The following is a 26,560-nucleotide window of genomic DNA, read 5'->3' as shown; positions in this document are numbered from 1 at the left end:
TTTCTTAATGAGAAAACAGACACCCTGATCATTAATGTCAGTACTCCAAGTTAGAGATCATTCCAACACAGGCATGCTTTAAAAAGACAACAAAAAAAAAGCACAAATACCCGCATACAAACATATGCAGCACATGAGTATGCTCAAACTTCAATGATCAAAGTGACTTTACCTCTTCTGTTTGTAGGTGAGCATGGCTTCTGAGATGGGGAACTGGTGGGACACATTGGCACCGGCCAGATACTGAACAACTCGTCCTGCTACATCTATGTTATCTGCAGGGGGCAGAGAGACGGGTTGTTAACAGCACGCCTCATCTGTTCCGTGTATGACGCAACAGCCAATTTTCAACTACAGCAGATCACTATAGGAGTGTGCATTATCAGTTTCATTCTGCCGAATAACGGAGATGGGGGGTACTGGGTTTACAATGTCATGAAAATGCTGGTGAAATCAGCCATACGACACACAAGATGAACTGTGTGACAGACAGAAGGCCTCTGGGCCCAGCATTAATTTTTTACAACCTCAATGTGGAAACACACTGATTTTTAAAGTCAATTTATTTTGACCTATTGCCTCTTTGCAGTTTAAACTCATTCTCCTTGCGAAAGCACCCAAGGCCAGATCCTGTCCAAACACTTCCTTTTATGTTGTAATGACAGCTAAGTCAAGGATAAGAGAGACGAGGAGAAAGACGAAGCACCCAGTACTTTTTTTTGACATCTTATTTCTTGGAACCCCTTTTGATGTGATTTAACATGGCATGTGGAACTGTAACTCTTGCACCTATGGGGTGTAAATTAAGTGAATTAACAGGCGTGGATGGGTGAGGATTATCAGGCTTGCTGGGGCAGAACAAGTGAGAATAGATGAAGAAGGTGGGAATCGTGTGAGCAGACAACTGCAAGACTTGCAAACAGTGGGCGTAAAAATAAATGCAAACCTTAACAGAAAAAGAGCCTTAACTCTACAAAAAATCTTGAAATGATTAATAATGGAAATTGGCTTGTACATATCCTAATATTTTACTGGTTGTGGCAAACTGTAATGAGCTTTCAAGCCAAAACTACAAAGATGCAGAAAAAGTGCAGAAAAATGACTTCTTTTTTTTTTTTTTGGGAGGGGGGGGGGCAGGATGAAGGCTCACATATTACACTAAAGAAGGCTCTCGCTGTTCTTTGCAGTTGGATGAAATCTCTTCTTGCCATCCATCAGCCCCTGACCCATGCTCTGACCTCATTTCTTTCCCTTTCAAGTTGGCTGAGCATTAGACACACACCCTTGCTTTATTGCCAGACACCAGAGCTATGCATTCTACCTGAGGCCGGCCGTTCCGTCCTGCAGAACAGCTCCCTCCATGCAGTGTCCATAAAGATGCTGTTGAACCTGCTGTCAAAGGAGGCCACATACTTTGCCAGGGGATGAGAACCTGTCCAGAAAAAAAACAATGTATAAAGCATTGCTAAGCATATGCTGCATGGTAGCCTGGTTTGTAATAATCCTGGATGACTTACCTATGGGGATCACAAGGAAGCGTATGTAACTGAGCCAGTCAGGTGTCTTGTTGGCCAGCTGCTCCACAAAGAACCTCAGAATGGTGCTGAGGTAACTCTGGTCGCCTGCCACTGCCACCTTCATCGTCGGTGGTGTTTGTGCGTTACAGTTACAGCTGTGAGGGTTAAGGTGAGAAGAGAAGGAATGAGTCATTAAAAGAGATCCAAATCATAAAAGATGTGGCTCAGAGAGTGTGTGAGGGAATTTCTGGCTGTCTGAAAGATTCTTCTCTCAGCAGGGGTTTTCCTGGTTTAAAACCAATCCTACCTTTTTTTTGGGAGCAGATTATGTCATCTGCTATGATTTAAACCAAACAGTGCAATAGCTGTTAGATCATAATTCTACAACGAAAAACATAATCTTTAAATATTTAAGAAAGGCGTCCAATAGTATGACGAGGTCTTACTATATATGGGTTTTTTTCATGTTGTTTGTGAAAACATTCGAGGAAGATCCCTGCAGCCACCCAAAACAAGGCGACAGCACTGAACAAGCAATTTAGCATCAGATGTGCATGGCTCTCTGGGACATGGCCCCAGCTGGAGTTAACAGGCTGACTGAGGCGCAGGTGTGTATAGACTGGAAAAGTTGTCATTCAACTGGATTAAAGAGAAAACAGATTTAACAGGAGCAGAATAGCTGGCTGAGACAGCTTCGTCTCCCACTGACATGACTTCCTGAAGAGATGGTAGCCAATATGATGGATCCAAGAAAGAGAGCAGAAGGCTGAACTTTTCATCAGAAAACAGACACAATCTGACAGAATGGGTTCAAGCACGGAGAGCACTTCGGCAGTGTGAGAGATAGCGTCCTGGTATTCTGTGGCAGCGAGCCATCGTAAACATGCACTGTTCGAGGACTGCTCAGAGATATGTGTGTGTGTATATGTTTGTATGCGACTCACAATCTCTGGATACGAGTGACGATGGTGTTGAAGGCGGCCTGAACATCAGCAGCAGAGCAGGTGGACACAATGGGCTGGGCCTGTTCATGGAGCAACTCGGCTACATACTGCACAGAAACACACATGAAAGGGACACAATGAGTTAATGGATATACACGAGGCAGGGTTGGAAAGAAAGCAGGAAAAACAGACTGGAGGTGTACGCAGAGTGTACACAATGAAAAATATTTTTTATATTTCAGTATTTTTATGTTAATGTCAGGAAAAGCTTGTAGCAAGGCTAGCAAGTAAGCCCTATTCAGCATGTGTTTCTACTCTGTATGTGAAGAGAAGAAGGTCAGTACGACTTGAAGTATTGTGTAAAGAAAAACACACCTGTCCTTGCCACTCCATCGTGTTGATGAGGATGATGCTCTCTGGAAGGCGTTCGTCAGAGATGAGGATCTGGTTCAGCTGATCGTAAACAGACTTCCTGGGAACCTTTGAAATAAATGACGAGGGGAGAGTCTGAGACAGAAATCACACTTCTAGAAATAAATGCAAAGATCACATTCACAGCTTGGTACTGCATGCATGAATTATTTACCTGCGCAATGAGTCGTGAGTCCGGGGAGCACTCGCTCTCCATGCTGCTGGTCCTGTCGCTCTGGGCTTTGGAGTTCTGTCTGTCTTTCATGGAGGTGCTGCGAGGACGCCTCGGCAGCCTGTTCTCCACTCTACTGAGGAAAGGACAAAGCACGACAAGCTCAAAATATATGACTGACAGAGCAAGGAACCAAATGAAATGGACTCAAAAGTTTATAAAACACATCAGGAAAAACTGTCGAGTACACCTGTTACAGATTACACATTTAAACAGATAAAAAACTAAAAGTACCTTGTGTGCTTACATGATGACATAACATTATCTTGTGTTCATGTTTGCAGATGTAGCGATCTGCTCTGTACCTGGGGGACATGTGGTTCTGGGACTCTGTTTTGCAGAGCTTGCCAACAGTGCTGGTCATCCGTTCAGTACTGACGTCCCAGCTGCTCACCTCCCCCAGCCCTGTCCCGCTGTCATCAGGCTCTGGCTCCTGAACCAAATGGAGGGGGAGAAAGCAAAGACGAGAAATGAGGGCTGTAAGAGGACAATACTGATGTTTATCGTACAACACAGGCACCGTCATGTCCCATCTAACTACACCAGTTTGGTTCCTGGACTTCAACTACACTCTGCTTTCTTTCTCTGGAGGGAGCTAGAGAGGAGCTGCCCTAGTGAATAATTGAGCTTAGCTGCTGAGGTTGGAGATAATGATGCAAGCCGACCATGACAGACAAGATGAAAAGTCATGGTCTTTCAGCAGGTGGCCCAGGAAACACTGCTCCTGCAGTTTAGGTATTCCGTTTGAACTGGATTAGTGGAGCAGTGTGCCGAGCTGGCTGCCCGGCACCCAGAGGGGGAGCCAGGGGTTAGACGAACAAGGTCGGACTGATACGACATCACAAAGACAATGACAAACACAAACGCTTTCTCCTTTCGATCCTCATCAGTCAGGATCTATCCAGCATGGGGCTGCCTTGTCTGCTCTACTGATTCATAATGCATGACTGTGCTGTTTGGTTTCCCTGCCCTTGTAAACCTCTTTGCCTCCCTCCCTCCCTCTTTGCTTTTTATTGGAAAACATCTAAGACCCATGGGAGGAAAGGGCACTCAAGTGGAGAGGGCAGGGGGTTTGAAAAGAAAAATCTGAGAAAGAGACGCTCAAGGGGGGTTTAGTTTAGGGGAAAAAATGTCAAGTACAACTACTGCTGTTGCAAAAACATACCCCAGTGGTTGTGTCTGTGATGCTGTCATCTTGATACCGGGCCCCTTGCACCTTACATCTGTCCACGGTCAAAAAGTCTCCACTCTGCAAAGTAGACACACACATATTTTAAGCATGGATATCACTTTTCTGGTGTATATATATGAAAAAATCTCCTAGCTCCAAATGGGAGCTCAGCCTGCTCAGGTCAAGACGGACCACTCTCAGAATGCGTAATTGACCAATTGATGACTTCACAGATGGGTACAAATATCTCTAAAAGCTTCTATACATTTCACTTGAACCGTCTCCTGATATATAAATTCCCAACAGGAATAAGTGACACTTGTGTGCTCATGTTTGACTGACTAAAAGAAAAGTGTTTAAGTGCATCCAGTAACATCATCTAATTCATTTCAATATTAGATCAAAGACTTTCCATTTATCCTGCAAGACGTGTTTATAAAGTTCAACTGGAGACATTTATTGAGCAAAATGGAGGGCTATAGTAGTCTGAAATGCTCCGGGCTGTTTTATTAAAGGCTAAAATGGATTCCCAGATATTTACAAACAGCACTCCCTCTCTCGCCATCAGACTCAACGTGTCTCTTCCTCGCTTTCCTTGCCCTTGTTGTTTCCAATGGGCCATAAATCTCTGAGTAGGAGTTCAGAAATTGCGCCATCCAATCTTCTCTGTGAGCATATTTGTGTCTGTGTCTGTGTGAGTTGATGGTGGTGAAGAGGTCATTCGGTGTCATTCCCTATAAATACTGGAGGGCAGAAGGGGGTGAAGAGGGTAAGAACTGAAGGCCCCCCATCCAATTCTGCTGGGTTGGGACCTGGTGGGCTGCATTACCCACATGAGCATTGTGCATCAGAGGATCCCTGAACCACAATAAGTACAAGACATTTAAACAGTGTCTGGGGGGAATTAGTTTGCGTAACACTGTTTGCAAAAAGAACCTCTCCAGCAACTCAGAGGCAGAACTTTATGGGTAAACAATGGGGCTAAAGGGGATTAGTTGTGTTTCTTTCTACAGTCAATGGGTGATCAACTTACAGGACATGACAGCTCTCTCTGCTGGCTTTTTTGGCTGTGTATGCTTCCAATTTCTGTCTGGGAACTGGAGTGAGACATCCCTTCAAAAAATGGTCTGAAAGCAAAAACAAGAATTTGAATTAGAGAAAACTAATGACTTGAAAAGAATACTTTTTTTGACCAACTGTTTTTTCCTGGGCATTTCCATTTGAAGGGGAGGAATGCCATCAACCAAGTGCTATACATCATGTAGGCTGTGAACAGACATGATTCAATATCTAGAAATATACAGACATACTTGAGTTTGGGTTTGGGTGTGCTGAGGACGCTCTCATTGTCCTCCATCTCTGGCCCACTGTCACTCTGGTTGTACACCTCCAGACTATCATAGAGCAAGTCCAGATCCTCCTCCACCTCCTGGGTCTGGTCAACTGGGTCAGAGTCCAGGACCTGTCACACAGGATTTACACATCACACATCAAAACAATCAGATGGACTATAATCAGGGATTTATGATTATGGATTAAATAAGTGTAGGGAGTGACTAGTGCTGTGCATTAGCTGATCACTTTCACAGCTGTGCTAATGGAGCTGGAGAAGAATGAACAACAAAACCGAAGGCTGCAAATTGAGAAAATCTATGCTATAAATACATCCCTTCCTTGGTCCTAAGCAGGCCAATTAAAAGGTAAGTGAGTGTTAGAGGACAGCTAAGGTGCTGAGTCTTGATCTAGCAGCTGCACAGTGGGGATGTATATCATAAGAACTGCACACAGGCAGGCTTGTGGACTAATCAGGTGATTAATGCCACTCCATAAGTGCAGAAGCTGGCAGGGAGCAGATAAACACAGTCTGTCCCCTCTCCTCCTCTTGGCTATGTATTTATAGAGCTGTAGCCCTGTGCACTGTCCAGCCATAAGAAAAGGATTAGAGACAGGGAATGTGATAAAAGATCATCGGGCCACCTGGAGCTTCCAGAACCATCCAGCAAAGCACAACTCAGATGGCCTGAAGGATCGTGTAAGCATCACTAGATTAAATCACACAAGCCTTTTTGCCCCATTTCTTTAAAGCTACATATAAATTTGAAGAAAGTGAAACAGTAGAGCAAATCTATCAAGTTTGGAAACCTACACAGAACCTAATCTTCTATACATCTTGGATGATGTAACTGCTGGACTGTCTCTGATGTCAGAAAGAAGAAATAAGAGGAGAAACAAGGCAACAGATATCTTAATTACTCCTATACATTTCACAGTTCAATGGGTATTATTACCATTATAATGGCCTAACACACATTATGTACTAATGGACATCTAGGGGTTGTTGCACTCAAATGGTTGACGTCCTGCTGGTGACCTGATTACAGGCTATTATGTAGAAACCGCAGAAATTCAAAGGACTTGAAAGAAGAAAATCACAAACCCAAATAGGACAAGTGCAAGAGCCTATAGCTATCATTAGATTAAGTGGTAGAGAATAAAGTCGTTAATGGATTCTACATAACATACCGTTGTTAACGGAAATGTATGAAGCATGCATGCATGAACACAGAGGTTATGCAGCCGAGCAGCATAATGCTGCTTGCCCCTCTGTGGCGGCAGTGATTTCTTTGTAGGCGATTCTCCTTTGGTCAGAAGCACATTAACAGCGATGTGGCAATGTGCTGTTTAGACAGTTAATACTGAGATCATTTCCTCCTCCTCGGAGGGCAATTTAGTAAGCGACACGTTTCACAGATGACTTTCTATATCTTGATAACAGAAGGACTGAGATATTCCATGAGGGTGCAGTAAAATTCTCCACGTTGTTTCATTGACAATGATCGTGTTCTCCGGGTGTCAATCAAAACAAAAGCCAATTATCTTTTCACACTCACCTCATCTGTTACCTTGAACCTCTTCAACAAGGCCACAAACTTTTGCTTAAAGTTAGGTTGCTGCAACAGAAAAAAAAACAAGCAATGATGAGACAAAGAAGCCCATGAAAAGGATACTGCATGATTAAATATGCATGACAGCTGGGCTCAGGCTTATCAGCCCTCCCAGTAACCGTCCTCTGGATTACTCATTCATAGCCACCCTATGTAAAGGCCATTAGAATCAGTCCAGTGAACCCACAGCCTTCATTTACGTGCTTGTCCATGTCATCCTAATAGCTTGAACAAATGGACAAATGTTTGCACTTCCCCTTAAAAGCTTGCACAGTAGCAAGCACACGTCTCAAGTTACTCTCACAATCAATGATTGGCAAGCAGAAAACGCGATGGAAAAGGACTCACTCTGGTCATGGAGGTGGTTCGAATCATTTTCCTCCGGGGCTTCTTGGGCTTCCTGACCTCATCGTCTTCATCATAAAGGTCCTGAAACACAGAGAGAGTGGATGAAATTTCTGAAATCTCAAGTACCTTTAAATTTCTATCTAAATATACTTAAGCTAAATATAACAACAGATCTGAAAGGACAGCTGCCAACTTCCTCTGACTAAATCAGCTTTTGAAATTGTTATTGTATAAAATTGCCAGTATATAAGCATGTTACTATGCAAAAGTGTGTCAGTCTGAAACCAGACTCTTTAATTTTATTAAACTAGATGAGCATTTTATTTATTGAATTTCTTATGTACTTAATTTCACTGGGTGTTGGATATATTGACTGAAGTAAAGCATTTGGAACTGACCTGGCCATGAACTGCATCATCACTGGCTTCCTGTTCTGACGAATAGCTGTCATCGTCTTCCTCAGAATAGTTATCCATGTCTGGGGAGCGGTCTGAGGCAGGCAAAAAAACGTCAAAATCAGGAAAACTTTGGCAACTTGTATGTTAGGCAGCATAACATCTGTGCTGGCTGAAATCTGCAAGCTCCCCCACAGATACATTTTTTTTATAAAAACGCCAACAGAGAGAAATTAGTGTTTATGTGGCAAGAGCAGAGGAGTGCAATCAAGCCTCCTGAACTCAAAATGAAATCAGTTGTTCAGAAAATGCTCCTTTACTGCCTTTGAAAGGCAAAAGATGTAACACACAACATTCAAATTTTATCGTAACGCAAATTATGCTTTCGGTGTATTTTTTTACAAATATCAGTGCAAAGAAAACCGTTTTGACTACTGGGGAAGAATGATGAACAAAATATAAGGTAATGTAAAAAACATTTTCTGTGCACATAATCAAATGCAAAATTTGCTTGCAGAAATGTAATGAAACTATTATTATATGTAAATTAGATCATAGAACTCTTTTGTGATCTAACATTCTGATTAAGTTTTAATGACATTTTCGTGATGGAAGTAGTTTAATCTCATTCTTTTTTTTAATGGTGGATTCTTTTGGTTTGAACAGTCACATTCCTAAAGAGGCAGATTTTATGGTGTGTTTGACAGCTGGGGACAGGTCAGGTGCTGGAGGTTCTTTTCTTTTCTTTAAAAAAAAAAAAAAAAAAAAGAAAAAAGAAAAAAACAACCACAAATTCTGACTTCCTTTTGCATCCTGTTCTGTTCTTAGATAGGATGGAGAGAGAAAGATAAACATCTTCTCTTGCCTCACAGTGACACTCGTTTAATACTTGGTGTATGAGCTCATCTGTTATGTTTGAGCAGCCTCCTTAATAATATCCAGAACAGGGAGGGATCAGCATAGCGGGATGAAGGCGTGGAGTTCGAGCAGGGCCCAATATCTCTCCCCATCCAGAATTAGAAGAGTGTAAGGTAATAGGCCCTAAATCTGTTCAACTGTCAAATCAACATTGCAACCATAGCTGGAGAGAATAACATATCCCTGGCCATAGGTTGTCTTGGGATTAATAGTTTATTCTGTCCTCGGGTTTGGAAATTGGAGCCATGTGGAAGGCGGGAAGAGAGGGGCCTGGGCAGGGAGGGCTGGCTGCGGGGTGAAGGCTGAAATTACAGACAGGATTTGGCCGGACAGGACGGGAACAGGACAGTCTAACAGACCCACGTAGGGGGACGGGAGATGGCTGTGCCCACCTGAGGTTTTGGTCTTGCGGCCAGCTTGGCCACTACCGTCCTCATGGTCGATTGGCTGGCTGGACAGAGAGTACACGCTGATCTCTGCCACACGCACTGGCGCCTCCTTCACGTTGCTATGGAGACCCAGAATCTGTCCTCCGTCTGTCGGGTGTTGCATCACCTGAAAATAGGAAGATTAACATAGAGGCAGGACACTGATTTTAAGAATCCACTCAAATAAAAAATATACACATGACAGTGTAATTTTACCCCCTGCAATGATAAGATTATCTTGTCTTGAATAAATACAACACAGGATTTGGTTTATAGATTCATCTGCCTCAACATCAAGTCCTCGTTACCTAAAATGCCTTCTTGTCTTGCGCAATTCCTGCATCTATCAATCACTCTATAGAGCCATGTCACAGCAGGATGGAACAAATAATATTTCTTCAACAGACATGTAGGATGGAAGAATTTTATCTCTATCTTGACTGAGCCAACACTGATCCAGCAGAGATTCAGTTGGCTTCTGTTCCTCCCTGCTTCTGCTCACAGAGATTTACAGACTGATTACAAGCTGACAGCTATGCTATATTGAAATAAATCTTTATTAACACAATGCTGCTCTCCCATTCTGAATATTTAAATGAGTCAGGCCAATTTGCTCATCTCATATCATCCAGTTAAACAGTATAACACTGTCTGCATAAACTGTTTTGAATAAGATGAGAAGGGATGAGCTTTCATTCTAAGCTCCATCTGGGGGGTACTTTCAATATTTCACTTGATGAATCACTGTACAGGGAGTAGGTTCATTTTGCTCGAACACTGGCAGGGGTGCACTTGAATGCTGCATGCAAAAAGTCCAATAAGTGACTTCCTCCCACATAATGCCCCAATGGATTCAGAATGAGGACATGAGAGAGTTTACTCTACAGCAGATGACAACATAATTACCCAACAGAATCCAATAATGGCAAATCTAGCTTTATTCATAGAAGTCTGCGGGTCGTTTCACTGCAGCAAACACCAAAACAGCACAGCAGTTGAGTGGTGTTTTAAAATGCAATAATGCATTAGACTAGTTTTTAGATGTCAGTCAATTCCTGCCCTGGAGCTACTGCTGGAGAGTAACTCCGGCTCAGCCCATTTGTTCACGGGTACATCTGTCAGCTGCTGTAATTAGAATTGGGAAAATGTTACCTGTTGTTCTCCACTCCAAATAAGTGACGTTCAATATCTATGTCTAAACTATGTCCCCAGCAAGGCATTTTAATTGATGTGTATCTGCTATATAAAGCCTAGTTTCCAATCTGTTGTTTTCTGTGATGGACACTATTAACTCTGCTATTAGGAAGTGCTCTCTGCCCTGCAACACATCGGTTCTACACAGTGCTGCAAGTTGAGTGACCTCCACAGAGTGACACAATTAACAGCAGCAAGTTTCAGTATGTGAAATATACAGTGACAACAGGCATGAGTAAGCAAGGCAAGTGTGGCTATCTCTACGTCAAACAAATATCCTCAGCAGGCTTTATATCAGCTCCTACTCTATCATTTCTGCATAGCATGGCTGAACTGAGTGTTTTCAGAAAAGTGCATGTAAAGCCAGCTCCAGATGGCCCATAATCTCACAAAGCAGTACGTGTGATGAGCATGAATCATCTGAAATGATGTGTAACACAGGAGGGCCCTGTCTCTGGCAACCAAGACATGCTACGCAGACACTAATAGCCATGTCAATCACTGTCAAAGAAGAGCAGAACGCAATCACAAGCTCAGAAAAAAATGACAAGTTTCTCAAGAAAAATTAAATGGCTGACAATGAAACATGAGAAGAAATGATCGAAGGTAATGCCCCAGTCCAGGCACTATACAGTGCGTACCTCAGCCATATTGATAACTCCCACAGCCAAAGTTTTATAACCCAGGATGGTTCGATTCTTATAGCGTTTCCTCCTCTGCAGCATAATCTGCAGTCTATTGGCGTCCCTCTTCAGAAAATGGGGATACTGGAAATAATACAAAAAAATTAAGTCAGATAAACAATGCAAATCACATTATCTATTCATCAGCCTTTAAGATGAAAACCCACTTGCACACTTGTTTCAACACACTGTTTTTGTTACTCCATGAGAAAACTGGTTTTTCATTTGTGTGCCATATAGGATCCCAGAACTCGATCTTAACGTTGACCTTTCTTGCCTATAAAATTCGCACACTGGCCATAATATTAATAATAAGAGATTGCATAACCAAGTTTAACAAGTTGGTTGAAGTGCTGTAATATCCATGTCCAATACTTCTTCAACTTTTTCTCGGCAGCAGTGTGATTTTAGCTTGGCATATTTGCATCAGATTTGTACAATGAATTAGCTTTTTTTTTAAGATAAAATTTACAACTTTTCTATCAACATACTTAATGTTTGCTTTCCACAACTTTGGCTTTGGATTAGTTCACCTCAACAACCGACTACCTAGTCCAGTTCACAAATAGCCAGCATCCACACAGTGTCAGTTTCTTCAAAGCTGAACCATTCTGTTATAAAAAGTTTCTGCCTCAGCGACTCCATTAATGATCAATGTCTGTATGGAGTCAAGTTGCATTTAGGAAAACATACTGTCATCAACAAAAACAACAGCAGTTCCTGTCCCCCTGCTAGCGCCCACAGCTTATAATGAAACAATGAAGTACAGGCTAATATTAAACAACTGAGAATTTAATCTGTGTAAAATACTGTAAACACACCATGTTAAAATATACATGGGTATTTTAAACTTCACACTATTGCTAGGGGTTAAAGATAAAGGCAGATAAAGGCTTCAACACAATCCTGCCTTTCAAGTAACTGCCATATCAGTGTGAGAGTTCACAGTATAATGTCAAGATTGCTTGCCTGTAGTGAGAATGTGAGCTCCAGATCTGTCTCCATCAGTCCACTGGGAGGGAGGACGTACTCATTTGATCTGAGAAGACGTTTCGAACCCTGGAAGAGAAAATAAAGCCAAATGTCACTGTAAGCATGCTTAAAATAAATGCTACATATAAACAATGACACCCTGGAAACTTCCAGGTTTGCAACTTCAAATTACCACAAATCTGTAGTGAAATGAAATGGTAAACACCATTTGTTTTGAGAATGTGTACTCAATGAAATTCAGTCTGCTCTCTTTGGAATAATCTTATGCTGTTTCTTAAGACTATATCTATCCAGAAAGTGAAAGCAAAAGTGGTGCTGTGTGTGCAAGCCTTATTCTAGTAAAAGCCTGCTTCACATTCACACATTTATACAGTATCACACCTTGAAAAAGCCTAGTACAAACAGTCCTCCACTCCTTCAATACTTTCTAAACAACAGTGCTACTAGAACATTTGAAATAGGAGTAAGATGCTCAGGCACAATATCAAGAACTGGTGCTGAGAGTTTTTCCTAACTGACATATGGAATCAACCCAGCAACCACCTCATCACAAGCCTTAAAGCTCCTGCCTATTACTCTTTATCATGCCTTGAGAGGAGTGATTGGTTCAGGTGGAACTATGACTGTAACCGGAAAAGGTTTTGTACACCCTAATTAGTGCATATATGCAGGATTCTTAAATGCAGGCAAAAAGAGGCGATTGACTGGTTTTGTGGTTTTGTGTCACATTCAACGTCACAAATGTGCCAGAAAACAGAACAGTGGAAAGCAACAGGGAGGCCAGTGACAACTTAATTGTGTTTTTTTTTTTTTTTTTTACATCTTTTAGTTCGAGTCCTGCTTGAATGGACAAAAAACTATTTATAGGCCAAATTCTGGAACTTCAAAGTGCGTCATAATGATAATTAACATGTCCACCCGCGTTTCATGTTTCCATCAGAGCTGATGAATATCCATGACTACTGCAGAGTCACTGCAGTCATTTGACCCGGGAATGAATAGTGATGGTACCCTTTCCCACCGAACAGAAAAGTCCGATTTTAGCAGGGTGTTATTGGGTTTTATCAGTCCAATTTAAAAAGGGCTTTAGTGAAGTTTATATAGCTGCTATTATGTTGCATGTGTTAAGCAAGCTGCTAATCAAAACCAAATTTAGATTTATTATATAATGACTGCTGCAATTCCGGTTGAGAGAGACTCATCACTTAAGCTAATTCTGGGACCTGGCACAATGTTGGTCCAGCCAAAGAACACGGGGGATTTAAATACCATAGGATGTCAAAGTCTCTTCCAAATGTTAAGGACACCGACACACAGTGTGTCCTGAGACGACCTGTCTCAGCACTGAGACACTGTGAGCTTTGGGCTAAAGTCTATCATGTTCTTTGCCAAGTTACAGTTTCATTATTATATTCCTTTTCTGCCTCTTTACACCACAAAACATGAAATCTAAATGTGAAAATGAGAACATAAAAAGCTTGGTTTACAGTTTTATGACAAGTTGTGAGTGCTGAAGACCTGTTCTGCAATGTACAGTAGCTGACAACTCATCCATTGTAAAAATTTCACAAGCCCACAAAACTCAGTTCAGCTACCTGCTAAACTTGCCAATAGTACTATGTAAGACTTGTTGTGCAGCATGAGCAGGTAAAGGATATCCTGTGTCTGGCTTAATACCCTGCTCTTTAATAGTCCAATGCAGTGGGTACAACATTGGATCCCAATGTCATCAGAGCTGCTAAATCATGTAACAGATGCCAAATGAAACAGTTGGGTGTGCACTGAGGAGTTATCACAGGGCATCAGAGCGTATATGCAGGAATGCAGGGCTGCTATTGTAGGTGGATAGATGATAGAGAGGGCAGCAAGCCAACAAACGTCTGGAGGCCTTGTGAGCCACAGCCGGCAAGAAGGTTACAAGGATCTGTCACAGCCAACACAAATGGCATACAGTACATACCCACACTTCAAGTGACTGACTCCCTCCATTCAACCAAGCAGAGTTAACAACTGAACAGAACATTGCACATAGCTTGATATGCCTGGGAAAACAGAGCTGACACCACACACCTGGATTAAACGTTTCCATGACTATGAACGCATTTAAGCAGGTGAAGCAAGGCAATTTTGTTTCATGCACAGTGGAAGAGTCAAGGTGCTGTATGGAGACATTAAAACAACACAAAACTAATTTGGAACAAGTCGTTTCCAAATAAATTCAAGGCTAAAACAAGTGCAGAACAAAAGAAATGAATCTAGATTGAAATAAAATAAGACAAAAAAGCAAAAGAAGAAAAATCCATGAGTAAAAAGATTAGAATAATATAACAATAATAAGATCAAAAAAATGGATTGTTGACTGATAATTTCAGCACAAGCTGAAATAGTGTAGTATTTAAGTAGTATAATCACTTTAGTCAATATTGAATAAATGATTATCCATCTGTAAAATACAGCACTTCTTCTACATAATAGCTTTTTAGCTAGTACTTCCCATACAAGAAACACAGAAAAACAGCTTCACCAAAATAAAAATGCAGTTGCTCCAAAGTAAAGTCTTATGAAAAAAGTGAAGAATGTTGCATTTGATGTCTAAATGCAAAACCTCTACTTCCTCTTTTCCTATGTCACTGGCACTGAGTGAGAAGCACAAAGTAAAGGGCAAATCATGCTGGTGTTACACAGTAAACCAGTGTAATGGCAGTACAATAACCACTTATGTATTTATTAAAAAAAAAAAAGTAGTTACATTGGGTATTTTCTCATCCCTATAAATAAATAGTGCTATCGTGTTGTTGCTTACATTGCTTAAACTCAGTCTTCAAACTTGTTCAGATACAAGCATGAAATACTCAGAGGATACATAACACTGTGTTCTAGCTTACCTCACAAAGTAAAAGTCCAATTAGTGTGAACAGTTTAAAATACATGAAATGAAACTTGAAAGAATAAAAGCAAAATTTGAAAAAGTAAATGGGGATTAAGAATATTTAGCTTTGCTGACACTTGCAAAGAATTCTGTTGCAATAAGCATTTTTCTATTTGGCCTAATAGTTCAATATGTTTCAGAGAAGGACAGGCTGACAGGACCGTAACAGTAGCTGCAACCTTTGTTTTGTATATAAAGAAAAAAATATGAGTAAATCTCTATCGGAGCCTGACTGTGTCACTAACTCAAGCTCCACAAAGAGGCCTTGTATACACTCTTTTCTCATGCTCAGTGGTGGGTACAATGAATCAAGGCACAAAAGCTGAGCACTCTCAAACTGCCTGACATGCATTAACAATACAGAGGCTTGGCAAAGAAAGCTTGTACTGAATGTCCTTTGCCCCCTCCTTCTTTTGCCCTCTCTCCCCTGCTACAAGCTTCTCCACTGTCTTTCTGGGGCCATATGGGGGGATGTTACAGCCCCTCTACTCTCCCAAGCTCTACAGGCCTGTGGGAAAACAAGTTCAACTTCACACTATTTCTCAAGGTTACTTTAAAAAAAAAAAGTGTTAAATCCTCTAAATTGGCTCCCCCATTTGCAGCAAAGACAGCATATGATTTAGGGTCAGAACAAAAGCTCAATGTGCAATTGTATTAGAGAGATTTTAACGGTATTTTGAGTCTTTTGCTTTCACCCAACACACATCTAATACAAACACGCAAACACACACACACACATAATTGGATCATATCTGAGTGCACTGCAAATGGAAGAGCTTTGGACAGTGGCTTGCGCCGAAATGAGGATTGCACGGCTTTCCTATCATAATCCAGCTGACATCAATGGTTGGCTACAACCTCAGGAAACTGCAGGCAGAAAAGACAGAATGCAAAATGCAGAATCATGTAGTGCACATGCAGAAGCAAACCACACTGCAAGGCAAATTATACAAACTGAAGTTGAGGTTTGTCTGAGGAATTCTAAGCTACACGATGTGACCAGGGTGTCTCAACGGTGAGAGACAGACAACTCCTAGGGAACACACGGCCTGCCGGAGACTTAAACTGCACTCTCATCATCCCTACAGCAGCTCTGGGAGACCATCCAAATGGTTAGCCATTACAACGGTTGTGTGTGCGTGGAGGCCACTCAACCTGATGAGACCCAGAGAGAGAAAAGAGACTGCCAATGTATGCTGAACAGAAAACCGATGACACGTGGTAATGAGGCTTTGTTATTCACTGTCTGAAAACAAAACCCTCTTATTCCTCTGTCATCTTTTCCAACTGTCTCTTTATCCCCTCAGTGTCTCTGTTCTCCCTAACCAAACCTGCTGGAAATTGCATTTAATGCTCCAGTTCCAGAGCGGCGGAGAACAGAGCTTTGCCCTGTTGTCCTAAGGGCAGCTCAGCAGAAATGGAGGGATTTCACGCTCTGGAGACAACGTAGCTCATGGATAAAGCCACACTTGGTTGGTTCTCCTTCAGGATGACAGTAAAAAAAGGGGGGGGGGGGGGTGATTTGCTTCTCTTCAAACAGAATCACCCAGTATTGCATAAAATTTCAATTACATTTCATAATGAGGAAGGAAATATGGAGTGTGACAGAAAAAATGGCAATTACTGAGGCGTGACAGCTGACAGCAGTAACAGTGAAGCTAATAAAAAACAGGTCTGAAGTTTTAGCCAATGGTATAACAGCTATATAAGTTGCAAAAACCTTAATTCCACACCTTTTTATTCTGAGTATTAACCTCCAACAGACCTTACACAAGAAACACTTACTTTGACATTCTAATCAATGGCCTACCAACAAAATGCATTTCCTCTTCAGAAGTGGGTAAAACTAACTTTATTTTTTTGTATAATTTTCTCATTACACAAAAACAAAACAAAGAAGCAAAAAACAACTACCATACATCAACCCATGAACAATGTGGATTGCCTTGCCTTTGGTGATGGCTTTTTTTACCAGTTGCTAACAAGATTTTTAACAAATATCTGTCTTCTCTTGACAATGTTTTTCCTGTAATATTTCCAAAATACAGCACTATATATGATCTATTTATATCACAGCATGAACATTCTTCCAAAAAATGTGTGAATGGTTTACATTCACACATCTTTTGTTACACAGCTGGTCTGTTACAGACAAATATTTGCTCCATTGGGGGTGACAGAGGATCTTATTAAATTCTTCCAACAGTATTCTCTCCAGATACATGACAATGTAGTAGACTGTTGTATTCTCTGTATATGCAAATATTCCATCTTCAGAAATATTCACACCAAGTTCTTTTTCCCATTTCAGCTTTACATATAATGTATTTCTCTCCTTTAGTTGCTGGCATAATGTAGATAGCACTCTACATTTCTTTGAATTGTAGATAACTATTATATTTCTAATTATTCAATTTTTGTTTAAACTTATACTGGATTTTACTTCCCTCTCATAAAAATCCCTTAATTGCAAATATCTGAAGTGGTCCTGCTTGTCTAATGTACAGTTTTGATTCATCTTCTGAAAACTCATGAAATTCCCATCTTTTAGGACTGTACACAGTGCTATTATTCCACCCGGTATCCAATCTTTGAATCTTTGGTCAAGAATATTTGGAATAAAACGTTTGTCTTAAATAGGCTCCAGCCCCCCCGCGACCCTGACGGATAAGCGGTATAGAAAATGGATGGATGGATGTTTGTCTTAAGCTACCCATTGAAGTAAATGATTTCATGTTTTATTCCTTAAAAAATGTTCAGAACTTGTATATTAACTGTTGGGAAACCTTTCCACTAGACAAGAAATTTCCTCCTCCTTGTGTTGGTAAATCAGACATGCTGGGCAGGCAGTGTCAGACACATATGTACCCAGAGGTATATAAACTCGGGATTAGTGTAGCAGAGAAGGAGCAGTGGGATGCATATTATTACAGCATCAGCAAAATAAGGCAATTGGGTCTGCCAAGATTATATGTGATGTGTGGGTAATATATAAGCTTACATTTTGATTCATGTAACACTGAATCTTTCAGGTAAAAGTTAAAGACAAAGCTGGCTCGCTTCTCTCTTCTCACTTTTATGTGAATCTAATTCTCAGATTCTCTTCTGTGTGGATTTTCTGGGCAACTGTAGTCAAGGACGTTTAAGTGTACTCACTGGACTTAGAGACCAACTGTTTTAGAAACAGTGGACCATCATCTTTACAACCACTACGAGGTTTATTGCTGAGTGTGTGTTTTTAAAGTGTGAGGCCTGTCTGTAGACTAAAGGCAGGGCTCCCTGCCACTACAGGGTGAAGTCTGATCTTCTAATGGTCAGGGGTGTTAATACATGATCATAACGTAATTTAAAAACAACAACAGAATTATGGTGCAATAACTACTAGTATACTAGTATTGGAATCTGATAAGGTTCACAGCTTGTTTTTTTATGTGTATATATATATATATATATATATATATATATATATATATATATATATATAAAATCACTTTATTTGAGTTTTCTCAAATACTTAAATTTCTTTTCCTTTTCTGACTCCCATACAAGAAACACAGAAAACAAAAAAACACACAAATATGCATGTGAACACTAATGGGGTGGGACATTCACAAGATAAAACAACCTCTCTGACTCTTGCCAACAATATGTCGGTCAAAAAAACAAAACAATATTCTCAGGAAGATTATTGTCATCCTGCCCTTCCACACAGTTCACTCTGTGTTCTAGGAATTTTTACATTCCATATAAACGATGAGGTGATTGCTCAACAATTTTGTGTTGCTCAAGAGACAAAAAGGAGAAAAAACAAAACATATCGCAGCTATCATCTCTCTAGCTTGTTTATGCAGCAAAGCTACAGTCCCTGTAAAATTAACTGGGCTTTTCTTACACCTTGGTACTGTATTTTAATTCCACTTACAACGACTGGTTTTTGGCTTAAATTATACAGATTCTGCGATACCTAAGTAAAAGACTTTTAAAATTTGATGACATAAAAATAAAATCAATAAATGATTTAACTCGTACCATGATACTAAGCCACACATGTTAGAACTGAACACTTGTCACAGAAATGCATTAGCAATCAATGTAAGATGTACAATCCGTCTTATGGTACTAATGCGCCTGCTTAGAGTCGTAATGCTAGTTTGCCATTTAAAGCACCTGCCTGGATATGACTCACCAGAGCTTCTCCAGAGCAGCTCAGGGGGGTTTTTTATCAAGCAGCAGGATTAGTACCATGTCTTATCATCGTCTAAGCCGTGTGATTCTATTCAACAGAACACAGCCCCGGACAAAGAATTGAGAAACAGTGAGCCACAGACTCAAGACGGTGACACACTGCTATCAAATGTTTTGCAATTGAGCTTGCTACTCCCATTGCACACGGTAGATTGACCCACCCACCTGTATTTTGACTGCTATAGACAGGGAGTTCAGCTCTTTGTCCAGTTCTTTAAGGACGACCAGCTTTTTCAGCGTGAGGCTGCAGAGTCTGAGGAGAGGAGAAAGAAGAAGAGAGGAGGAGGGGAAAAGAAAGAGATCAGTGGCATGATTAACACAGTGTGAGCACACCTTCATGACATGCTGTATCATCTGGGGATGAAGAGGATGGCAGACAAATCAACACTCACTGCTGTCACATTTTATTTCTGCTCATGTCTTTATTCTTTCTGTGGTCTCAAGGTATGACAAAAATGTATGATAATCATCTGTTACTGTAAAGACAAAGGCAACTTAACAACCAAATCCTATTCTACTTAGCTCGTTGTCATCAAGGAAAAATCTACAACTTGCTGAGACTAAATGTGCTTGTAAATCAGGATTCCTATTGTCAGCTTCATGGGCGAATTCTTCATGGAAATTGACAAGCCACAGTGCAGTGAAATGCCTTCAGTCAACCTTGTTTCAGCATGCTGCCACACACTGAAACGTTAAACACAGAGGCTTTCAAGACTCAGTGCCACCTGTTCATAAATAAATAAAACAAGTCAGAAACATATATATACATACGCCTCTAAAAGAAGTTAAAAACATTTGTGACTGGCAAACTAGGCTTTTTCCTGAAGAAGACAAGTACGGTCCAATAAACACACATTTATGTCAGGGGGTCCACATGGTGACAGGTCAGGCCTTTCTTGTAAAACAAAAAGGTTAGATGCAGACACAAGTTCAAAAAAAGTCAACATCTGCCATGCCAAGTTCGCTAAAACTTCCTCTTGACCCACTTTTCCCACCAGCCCTGCTGGATTAAATTGTGATCAGTCTGAGCCAGAGTCAAGGGGAAGGAGGAAAGACAAAGCAAACAAAAAGCTATCCAGTCACCCACTTTCCTTGATAGCCACTCAGCAACACTCACTGACTTCATTCAGGCACTCCCTGCTAGGCAAGTATGATTCACAAAGGCGAATCATTTTGAAGTAAAAAAGAAATTGTGTTGTTAGAGACTACAACAATGCCGTGGACTGCGTAGAAATGAATACTGAGGGGAATAAAGAAGACACAAGGGTCTGTGCATATGTAATTTTTTGCATACTTTAATCTGTCTTCAAAAAAAATTAAAAGGTTAAAAGGAAACTTGCACACAAACATAATGTTTAATCGGTCAGACATTATTGTTAATCACCACAGATGATCTCTTTCAAGGCACTGGTGTGGTGGTGGTGGGGGGGAATGATTTGTTATTATTCAGCATGTCTTAGCGATGTGTTATTTAACATCTTTACAGACGGGTGAGCACAGTTTGGTTTACAAAAAATGATACTGGTCAATCAATGGGTTTTCATTTATATGTAATTTTTGTGGCCTCTTTCCTCTTGAAAAATAATACAAAGTTACATTATTATCTTTTGGTTTTAAATTCCAGATTCACTACCTTTTTGCCTGGGCTGTAGGACCAAATGACAACGCTACCTGATTGGTCCTACCAATGCACTTCCCCGCTGGTCATTGCACATTCAAAATTGATTGATGCAAGCTGTTTTCTACTACATCACTAGTGACACAAGCTATCAAACTTGTGGTTTTATTTACTTGTACTACTGATATTACTGTAATTATTATATGTGGGGAAGAAAATTGATTTACTTAAGGAAGTTTTAAGGCTCACATTAGAGCTGCATATGGAAGGGGAGGAGAGGAAACAGCTCTTCATGTACAAAGAACCACAGAGAACAATCACTCTGACACAACACTCAATAAAGAGTGACTCTGTAGGCACAAACAGATAAGAACAGAATGTGTTAACAGATAATTAGAATAGTTATTACAATTAAAATGTGTTCTCTTTCAAATCAAACATCCCAAAATATGAACAGAAAGTACTGTTGTTCCAAATCCATTTATAACCTTATTTTTAATCTAAAATGTACCATAACCACATCATGCGATCTGCTTCTTCTGGAAACTTAAAGAACAAATATTATTAATCATGTAACAAACCGGCCACATTTTCACAAACTGACCAGACGTAGTCCAGTTGTATACTACATTTTAATCCAGTGCTGTTTTGCAGAGATGTAGTTATTTCATCATTACTAAAAAGGACATTGATTTGTTCAGGGTTTTCATTGACAAAATTAACAGCATAAAAAAAAGAGGAAAGAAGCGAGCCAAAGGTCATTAGATCCCAAGAGAGGTGTATCCCAGCAGCCAATAGGACATACCTTTAATGATGACAAAATAAATGATCTCCCTTTGGCCAAAACAGGTGACAACGTAATTCTATGACACGTTACTGGAACCATTTGGAGTAAATTGTCAATCCACTTTGCTGCACGATTACCTTAGTTACCTAATGTGTATTATAATAACAAATGCAAATCTATTTAGGGTCAGAGTAATTAAATGTTAAACCTTGTGGATCCAGCTCGCCTTATGGTGGGGATGAGTCACCAGTCAACCACAGCTTTCAGTCAGGAGGGAGGGAGACAGAATGCAGGACTGATGGTTTAACCCCCCCCATTTTACTCTCTCAGTAGACTGGGATTCACATGTAATTAAAAAGGCTGCAGCCACTGAAGGGGTCACCTAAGGAACCAGGGATTTTTTATTATTAGACAGAGGTGTTATCCCCACTCCTGCCTGACACTGTGTTGTACTGCAAGAGAAACGCATGGCCATCTGTTCTGGCCTGGTGCCAGTCCGTCCCTGTGCTCCTACCCAGTGCCAGTTCACTTTGCTACCCAATCGGTGACTACAGCGACAGACCAGGTGTCACACAACAGCACTAATCATTGTGCTAAAAGACCTGGCAGAGGCAGACACTGGGTCAAGGATAAATCAGCTAGTTTTAGAAAGGATTGTCGGTATGGATATAGTGTGTTTGTGATTGCAGAAATATAGCGGTGAGGGATGTTATTTGTGGTATGGCCTCTCCTCTCAACAGACTTTGGCATGCACTCAAGATCAAAAGAGGGACTTGCAGAAACCCCTCAAAAGATGCATTAATCCTCCATTTTTGGCATGTCATTTCCACATTCCCAGAGAGAGCCTGGGGTGGGATCGCAGCACACCTCTCTGTGCCAAATAAGTCTGAAACATAGCAGCGTTATCAATCCGAAGAGAAGACTGGGTGGGTGGAGAGTCTATACAGCAGACTCCAGTTCAATATTTCTGTGAACTGGCAGTGGAAAGCAATGATAAATGATACATTTTCTGTCTGTTTTCCAACTGATAAGAGCCCGAGGGGGAAATCCCTCTTTCATTTTCAGCGCATGCGCTCATTCGTCAACACATTGCCTGCCAAACTCTTCTCACTGGGTCATCATTGCTGTAGACTGTTTTTAGTGATCCTCCTATACAAGCTTCTCTCCTGATTTTTTTTTCTAGTTTAGATGAGACTTAGAGGTCAGGGCACATTGACAAGGGTGGAGAAACTACTACCGAAATTAAATTGTTTAAATAACAAATTTTAACCTTCTTGGTGGTAGAACATATTGCACTACTGTTGCATCAGTCTGCATTTGTTTCAGCTACAGTGAAAATACCCATCATCAGTCATGTTCCTGTACACATGGTTAAAAGATAATCCAAGTTTGAGTATCTGCATCTATGAAGCCTTTCTGAAATGTTTTCAGACACAAACACAGGACTCTATGATAACTGACAATCTATCAATTATTGCTTTAGTTTAAACTATTTTTGTGTCTAGGTCTTATAAAGTGTCACAAAGTCTGCAACAAATCCCAAACTACAGTCTTCATGTCTTCTTTTGTCTTCAAAATAATTGTTTTCCGTCAACAATTACATAAACCAGATAAACGCAAAAAATCCTCACATCTGAGATTGGTTTATAAATGCCTTGATTAATTAATTCATTATTATAACAGTTTAATTTTCTGTCGATTGTCTCGAAGATTATTTCATCTATAATTTCAGCTCTTTAATAACGTTTGTTTCACTTTTGAGCCAAAGTGTGATTTTTAAAATGTCCACACTCAATGTTAACCTTGAACACTGTGAGGGGAATAATAAAGTATCACTCAAATTGTGTCAAAGAGACCAAATCGACCCTAAGGCAGTGCAGGAATCAGAATCATGTCGTGCTGCAGGCTAATTATTGGAAACGCGCATATCTTTTCCTAGATGACATCTTCCATTATTGACGTGAACATATAAAACAACTGCCAGTAGTGGGACATCTCTCAAAATGAACAGTTATTGACTGCTCTGATAAATGGTGACTAGTAGGGGCCTGAGCACTTTGCAGCAAACAGGTTTAGCCTATACGGCATTACTCACAGCAGCATGAGTAGTACTGCTCCATCTAAGCCCATTAGCATCTCCAAGTCACTCGCTGTACAATCACTAACTGCTGACTCCTGAAGGTAAGTAAGGCCATTAGATTACGAGGCCATTTCCCTCTTTTAGATTACACAGTGTTCCCAGAGACACATTACTTAGGCAATCAAAAGGATGGAGGTGGCAAATGATTCGTTTTGTGTGAAGTGAGGAGAAAAGCTTAGACAACCAACCTTATTTACAGGGAAAGCCTATAAATCTGCACCAAAAGCTCTTTAGTTGAACTGACAACAGAAACAGTTCCGCAGCCATGACTACTGTATCTCACATGGAAAAAAGGCATGACAACATAAAGCTCTAATTAAAAGATAAAAACCAGGACTTTCAATGAACGGGTAGCAGGTGTACCTTATGGTGCAACAATGTTTTAAACCCGAAACAGATCGGCATTTTTAGATGTTATTAGATGGAAAAGAAACTGACAGCTACTGCTGAGATCTCTGTGCTTTAAAAGACGGTCTGTCTGCGGCTAAGCTTGAATCCTTTCACGTCTATCTGTCCTGGACAAATAAAACAGCTTATCAGGCAATACACTCAAACAGTCATGGTCAAATATTTGGTTGTAGATAAGAGGTGTGTGACTGTGAGCTATATGGCACAGTGCATTATCTTATCTTGGTTGCTTCATCCACTTTCACTTCAGTAATAACAAGAATGCTTCAGGGGAAAAAGTAACAAACATTTCAAGCTTTCACAGTTCCATTTAAGCTCAACTTTAACACTTAATTACTTACAAGTATGAAGCTTTTTAGGTAAACTGAGTCACCAGTGACCAACAGAGGCTAAGTACGACAGAAATGTGCATCTACACTAAATCACCACCTATAACAAAATCACGCACGTTACAAGGAAACAGTCATGTTGCCATGTCTTGGCCAAGCCCCTCTCTCCCTGCCAGCGGAGATTAAATAACTTAGTTCACCTGAATTGAAGCAATACTGGAACATCAGACGAAACCCAATCAATTGGGTGAGGTGGATTAAAGGTGGACAGCAGGGTCAAAGCCAGGGAGCAAAGCCTAGGGACACATTATGTGAATAATCCTTTTCGTTAGCCCCTTTGTGACCTCAGCCTACCTGTGTCAGGTTAGCTTTCTAGAACACACACGCACATTGGTTTCTCTGAAGTCAAGTTTCAAAGAGAACTTCAGTCGCTCGCTGCTTTGACTTTGGGTCTTTGGTAAAATGATATGTCTGGTCTGGAGACCGCTTTTGTCAGGAGACAGTTTATATTACATATACATCAGAAAGGTATTAAAAAAAAAATCAAAAATGTAAAGCCCAAATCTGAAATTAACTCCCCAGGCACTTGGCATCAGCATCAGTTTTGAGAGGATGTGACACGAAGTGTATCGGGAATAACTGAAGGCAAGAACACTGAGAATAGAGTTTCCCTCTGTTGATTCTTTGTTTTTGAAAAGTTCTAACAAAGCAAGATGCAAATCTTTCTTCATATCACAAATGCCTTATGTTAGCTACAACTCGACTAGCAATACTATGAGGAAGAATTATTTCAGAAAGTCTGGTTTACGATGTTAGAAATGCTTCAGACATGACATGGGTATGACAACATCACTAAAAGGTGTTTCTTGTCTGAAATGGTGTCAACAAACGCAAATCCTGCCTTCAGCAGCATCCGTCAAAGCCATTAGTCCAAGATATGGGTGTGTAAGTGTGGCTACTATCGCTATGCTATTTTGGGACCACTTTAGAGACTACAGCATCTCAAATAACTTGTAACACCATGAAGTTTTAGAGCCTACAAAGAGACAAAGGTTACAATGGCAATAGATACAAAAACAAAAAGAATCCTATGTTGAGATGAGATATGGCTGCTTACACAAAATGTCATGTTTTACCATTGCTTATGTTCTCATTTGTCTCAGTTAGAGGGACTGAACAATTAGTGGCAATCAAACTGTTCTTATCTCCCTACTCCTAAAAACATCTTAACATTTATGGGGCCATAAAAAAGCTTATCATGCCACTATGGACGTGGGTCTCACAGACCACAAACAAATACACACAGCACCAAGAGAGACGCGAACGAACACTCTGAATTGAATGATATGCTGCCTAAACAAAAACACACTTTTGTAATTCTTTTCCCCTGGTCAGCGTTCTGGTTGATGTTTTGCCAGTTCCATGCCCTCGGATCACTGCACAGCAATTGTCAGAGGCACAAAGCAGGGGGAAGTGGAGGATGGAGGATGACTGATGTAACAGAGGGCTGACTGAAAAAAGACACTGTGTATGTTAGGTATGTGCTGGGGGGCTTCCAAGCTTGGGGGAAAAAAGGCTTCAAGTCATGCTTTTACTGCTTTCAATGTGCTATTTCTCCTATCCTCTGTCTGAGATGTGAATGCAGTCACATTCTTTTAATAAAGTATGCCTGAACACAATGCTCTGCATGGAATTATTAAGGAAGCAGTGTATGGTACTGGTTTGTATGAGGGGGACTGAAAGAAAAACCCCTTTCTGTGAAGTTAAAGCCATGGCTCAGGAATGCCATCGTACTTTGTTCTTACATAACACTATTACTTGTTCATGTCTAGTTGTATAATTTAGTCCAAATAAAGGGTACGCCTGTCTAAAAGCTTCTTCTTCTGAATATTTCACTCCCCTAAGTTTTTTTTCCCCCACTTTTC

At 40.6% G+C, this 26,560-nt stretch overlaps 1 protein-coding gene across 2 annotated transcripts in view; it reads right to left on the bottom strand.

Moving 5' to 3' along the window:
• The window catches only part of zmp:0000000755 (phosphofurin acidic cluster sorting protein 2), a 43,419-nt gene that overhangs the window by 5,661 nt on the left and 11,198 nt on the right, over positions 1-26,560 (bottom strand). The window contains exons 2-18 of one of the 2 annotated variants that reach the window (XM_046401358.1): positions 19,519-19,606; positions 12,156-12,245; positions 11,145-11,270; positions 9,274-9,436; positions 7,967-8,058; positions 7,569-7,649; positions 7,167-7,226; positions 5,586-5,737; positions 5,309-5,402; positions 4,270-4,353; positions 3,410-3,537; positions 3,048-3,177; positions 2,837-2,941; positions 2,462-2,568; positions 1,518-1,672; positions 1,322-1,432; positions 173-275 (exon numbers count right to left, since the gene is read on the bottom strand). In XM_046401358.1, the coding sequence (XP_046257314.1) occupies positions 173-275; positions 1,322-1,432; positions 1,518-1,672; positions 2,462-2,568; positions 2,837-2,941; positions 3,048-3,177; positions 3,410-3,537; positions 4,270-4,353; positions 5,309-5,402; positions 5,586-5,737; positions 7,167-7,226; positions 7,569-7,649; positions 7,967-8,058; positions 9,274-9,436; positions 11,145-11,270; positions 12,156-12,245; positions 19,519-19,606 (1,869 nt within the window). Of the gene's footprint in view, positions 1-172; positions 276-1,321; positions 1,433-1,517; positions 1,673-2,461; positions 2,569-2,836; positions 2,942-3,047; positions 3,181-3,409; positions 3,538-4,269; positions 4,354-5,308; positions 5,403-5,585; positions 5,738-7,166; positions 7,227-7,568; positions 7,650-7,966; positions 8,059-9,273; positions 9,437-11,144; positions 11,271-12,155; positions 12,246-19,518; positions 19,607-26,560 lie in introns of both variants that reach the window. The other variant, XM_046401357.1, reaches the window with a different exon arrangement.

This window comes from Scatophagus argus, chromosome 10 (assembly GCF_020382885.2).
Source record: "Scatophagus argus isolate fScaArg1 chromosome 10, fScaArg1.pri, whole genome shotgun sequence".
In the NCBI taxonomy this organism is placed as follows: domain Eukaryota; kingdom Metazoa; phylum Chordata; class Actinopteri; family Scatophagidae; genus Scatophagus; species Scatophagus argus.
This window is presented reverse-complemented; position numbering and strand designations above follow the sequence as displayed.